Source organism: Sphaeroforma arctica (assembly GCF_001186125.1).
Source record: "Sphaeroforma arctica JP610 unplaced genomic scaffold supercont1.1, whole genome shotgun sequence".
NCBI classification, from domain to species: domain Eukaryota; class Ichthyosporea; order Ichthyophonida; genus Sphaeroforma; species Sphaeroforma arctica.
Window position 1 is genome coordinate 347,652 of NW_014040557.1, and position 4,054 is coordinate 351,705.

Genomic DNA, 4,054 nt, shown 5'->3' on the forward strand with positions numbered 1-4,054 from the left:
GAGTGTGTATGTGCTCTAAGCAGTGAAATCCAGTGCTTAATACAGCCTATATACTCTACTCTGGTGAATATAGCCCAACTATACGCCATCACACACGTGTGACTGCAAAGTGTACGTGTGTGGGGGTATCGCATGCGCATGTGTTGGCCATTAGCCGGTGTATATGTGTATATATGTGTATACGCGTGTACATATGCGTATATGTGTGTATATATGTGTATATACGTATATATGTGTATATATATGTGTTTCTCTTCATTGCTTCATTTGAGACGATTCACGACCTTTGTATGTGATCTTCTACACGGTTAGTGCATATGGGGTTGTCCTAGTTGCCTTTGCTGCAATTGAGTGACATTTCAAAACATGCTCGGCCTTTGTGCTCAAGTCCTAATAGAATGACACCATCGCGACAAACATAAACCCTAAACCCTACTGTACTGGCGGTGCTTAGTTTTAGCTACGCCATAGATAACGCGCTTATCGTGCTGGCTGCCACAGCATTCAAGTGTAGTCAGCGATCACACGTTTGCAGTACAGATACAAACCGGCGAATACAACAATGGTGTGCGGTTGTGGTACAAGTGTTGTCATGCAGAAGCTTCGAACGGGTTGGAGGTGGCATTAATATGGCAAGATCTGATGTATCTACTATTCACCATTGAACCCAGGTGTGGGCTGGTCCAGAACCTTGTGTTCAATTTATAGCTCTCTTCACGACTGAAAGAACTCCGTACGAGTCATCAACTCACACGTCCTGTCTATTAACCGCAGGAAGGGCTGGGCGACTACAGCGACAGCGATGTCGAGTGTCTGCAAACACTCCACGCCATTCTCAGCCACAAAGACTCGGCCAACTGGCCCCCGGCTGTGGTGCTTATGCTGACAACCAACGTGGACAAGGCCGCGGGCTGTCATGGCAACCGTGACGAGAAGGTATGCCATTCGCCCGTGAGCCATACTATTTTAAGTACACGTCCTGAATACACAGTATCTTAAGCCGCATATAGCAGCCATAGCAACATAGGAGCGTATCTAACCACTGCCGTGCAGCTCTTATTTTGTTGTTCTTCGAGAGCACAGGTGTTGTCCGGTATCGACTCGGAGCGGACCGATTATATATACAAAGAGATATTATTTTCTGGTATAGTGTGCAAGTAAACATCGTGTATATATCTACGGACATGATGATACAGTACGGCACTTTAGACACTTTAGACATTGTGATCGACTCTTTCCCACAGCTGCAAAGTTTAAGATGTGGCTGCTGCACCTGTATATCAGTCGCGTCAGTCCAGTAGTCCACTCTGGCGGCAGAGGTAACAGGATAGTTCACACGCGAATAGTATCAGAATCAGGACCCATATGTATCATATTTAGGTATTGGTAAAATATATTCATATATTAGATCATGTATTTAGAGTCGACCTGGTCTGTGGCGACACTGAGATGAGCATCCTTTCCGCTCCTGGCAACTGTAGCAGAATGCCAAAGCTGAACACACTACACACGCGATCCTCTTTATATTTACTAGTACATATGGTATACACCTACACAGCTATAGTCCCACTATAGGCCTATACTGTAACCTTCGTCTTGCAGATTACATGTACTTTCTACACATGACTTGTAGTGTGTGCATGCTTATTGTAGTACTGTATCATTATTATATATATGATCATACATACGTTATACACCTACACAGCTATAGTCTAACTATATGCCTATACTATAGTTTTCGTCCGGCAGATCATACATACCTTATACACCTGACTTAGAAGGTATGTATAATTTCTATACTAATATATTATTATTATATATATAATCATACATACCTTCTATACCTGACTTATAAGGTATGTATGATTTCTATACTAATATATTGTTATTATATATATGATCATACATACCTTATACACATGACTTATAAGGTATGTATGATTTCTATACTAATATACTATTATTATATATATGATCATACATACCTTCTATACCTGACTTATAAGGTATGTATGATTTCTATACTATATTATTATTAATTTCTATACTAATATGTTATTATTATATATATGATCTTACATACCTTCTATACCTGACTTATAAGGTATGTATGATTTCTATACTAATATTATTATTAATTCCTATACTAATATATTATTATTATATATATGATCATACATACCTTCTATACCTGACTTATATGGAATGTATGATTTCTATACTGATATATTAATATTATATATATAATCATACATACCTTATACACCTGACTTATAAGGTATGTATGATTTCTAGGCTAATACATTAAATATTATATATATGATTATACATACCTTATACACCTGACTTATAAGGTATGCATGATTTATATACTAATATATTATTAATATATATATGAACATACATACCTTTTACCTGACTTATAAGGTATGTATGATTTCTATACTAATATATTATTATTATATATATGAACATACTTACCCTCTATACCTGACTTATAAGGTATGTATGATTTCTATACTAATATATTAATATTATATATATGATCATACATGCCTTCTATATCTGACTTATAAGGTATGTATGATTTCTTTACTAATATATTATTATTATATATATGATTATACATACCTTATACACCTGACTTTTAAAATTTGTATGATTTCTATGCAAATATACTATTAATAAATATATGATCATACATAACTTACACACCTACACAATTATAGGCTAGCTATAGGTCTATACTATAGCCTTCGTTTTGCAGATCATACATACCTTAGTGTCGATTTCGCGGGCATTGCGATAGCGGAGTGCTTGAAGTGTAACAGTTCTGTTTCGTATAATCGGAGTGTAACAGTTGAATTCCAATCAGAATTTAACTGTGCTGTGCTAAACAGGTCTACATGATTGAAATTTAAATTAAAACTAACCGTTCCATTTTAACCTAATTCTCACAGTTCGATAACAAATAATTTTAACAGTTCTGATACAAATGTAAATTTAACAGTTACAATATATTCAAAATCGAACCGTTCTATTTTAACATAAATGTAACAATTCTGTTACAATGTTAAATTCAATAGTTCAGTTATGCTTGCAATTTAACCGATCTATTACGACCGGTCCCAAATCCAGACCCGGCAACCTTCACCGCAACGCAGGACCAGATTTGGCCTCACCAGCAGAATAGAAGCACTCCTCAAGGTATCACATATGGAGAAGACAATTCAACGGTGCACAGACATGTGTTTCCTGCTGTGGCAGAGACAGCTAGTACGCATCTACATCAAACGGACTGTTACATCGACCCCGCAGGCCAAAACGGACAAGCGAATGACCGCAAAAGGAGACGAACAAGTGGGCCTAAACGAGGGCCAAAGGGGGGTGGCTGTGTTGTCTGTCCTATTGGGTGCGGTCGCGGATGGGATGGGGGTGTGTGCTCACGCCCAGCACATTGCTCCCGGTCTATTAATAGAACAGCAGCACGCGCATGTGGTGAAGGTGCTGGACGAGTGTCTACTGCAGCCGCTGCCAAAACACGTCGAGGTATCTGTGCGACAGCAAACAGAACACTTCAGTGTGAAATAAAAACGGCCACAGCCGCGTGGACGCGAGGCAGCCCCGACACTATACTCCCCCCGGCTATTTTGTTTGTAGGGTTTAGGGTTTGAAGGTTTAGGGTTTCAGGGGTTCTTTTTAGAACGACAGTTCATATGCGTGGTAGAGGAATTGGGCGAGTGCCTCATACGACCGTTGGCGAAACACGTAGAGCAGCGTGTGGCGTAACCAAGCAACGCTCTCCGATCATAATGCAGAATATAACATGCAATAACATAGCCCTTTAAATTGATAGAGGGCTATGGCAACACCACTGCAGCAGCCGAGGTAGATGACAGGGCATGAGATCTCAGTTCACAATAGAAATTGAACAAATTTTTATGAACGGGTAGTAGCACTTGTCATTCTAGAAGTAAGTAGCGTTGTAGAAAGGACAGATAAGACAGACAGCAGGTATTTAGAGTGCAATGGTAGGCATACACATCCCCTGTAG

General features: G+C 39.1%; 1 protein-coding gene across 1 annotated transcript; it reads left to right on the forward strand.

Moving 5' to 3' along the window:
• Positions 1-562: 562 nt before the first annotated feature.
• Positions 563-3,789, forward strand: SARC_00034 (hypothetical protein; the record flags this gene model as incomplete). The annotated part of the gene is made up of 4 exons (XM_014306329.1): positions 563-565; positions 775-936; positions 3,139-3,549; positions 3,661-3,789. 4 exons carry the CDS (start codon positions 563-565, stop codon positions 3,787-3,789), a joined length of 705 nt encoding a protein of 234 aa, XP_014161804.1.
• Positions 3,790-4,054: the final 265 nt, after the last annotated feature.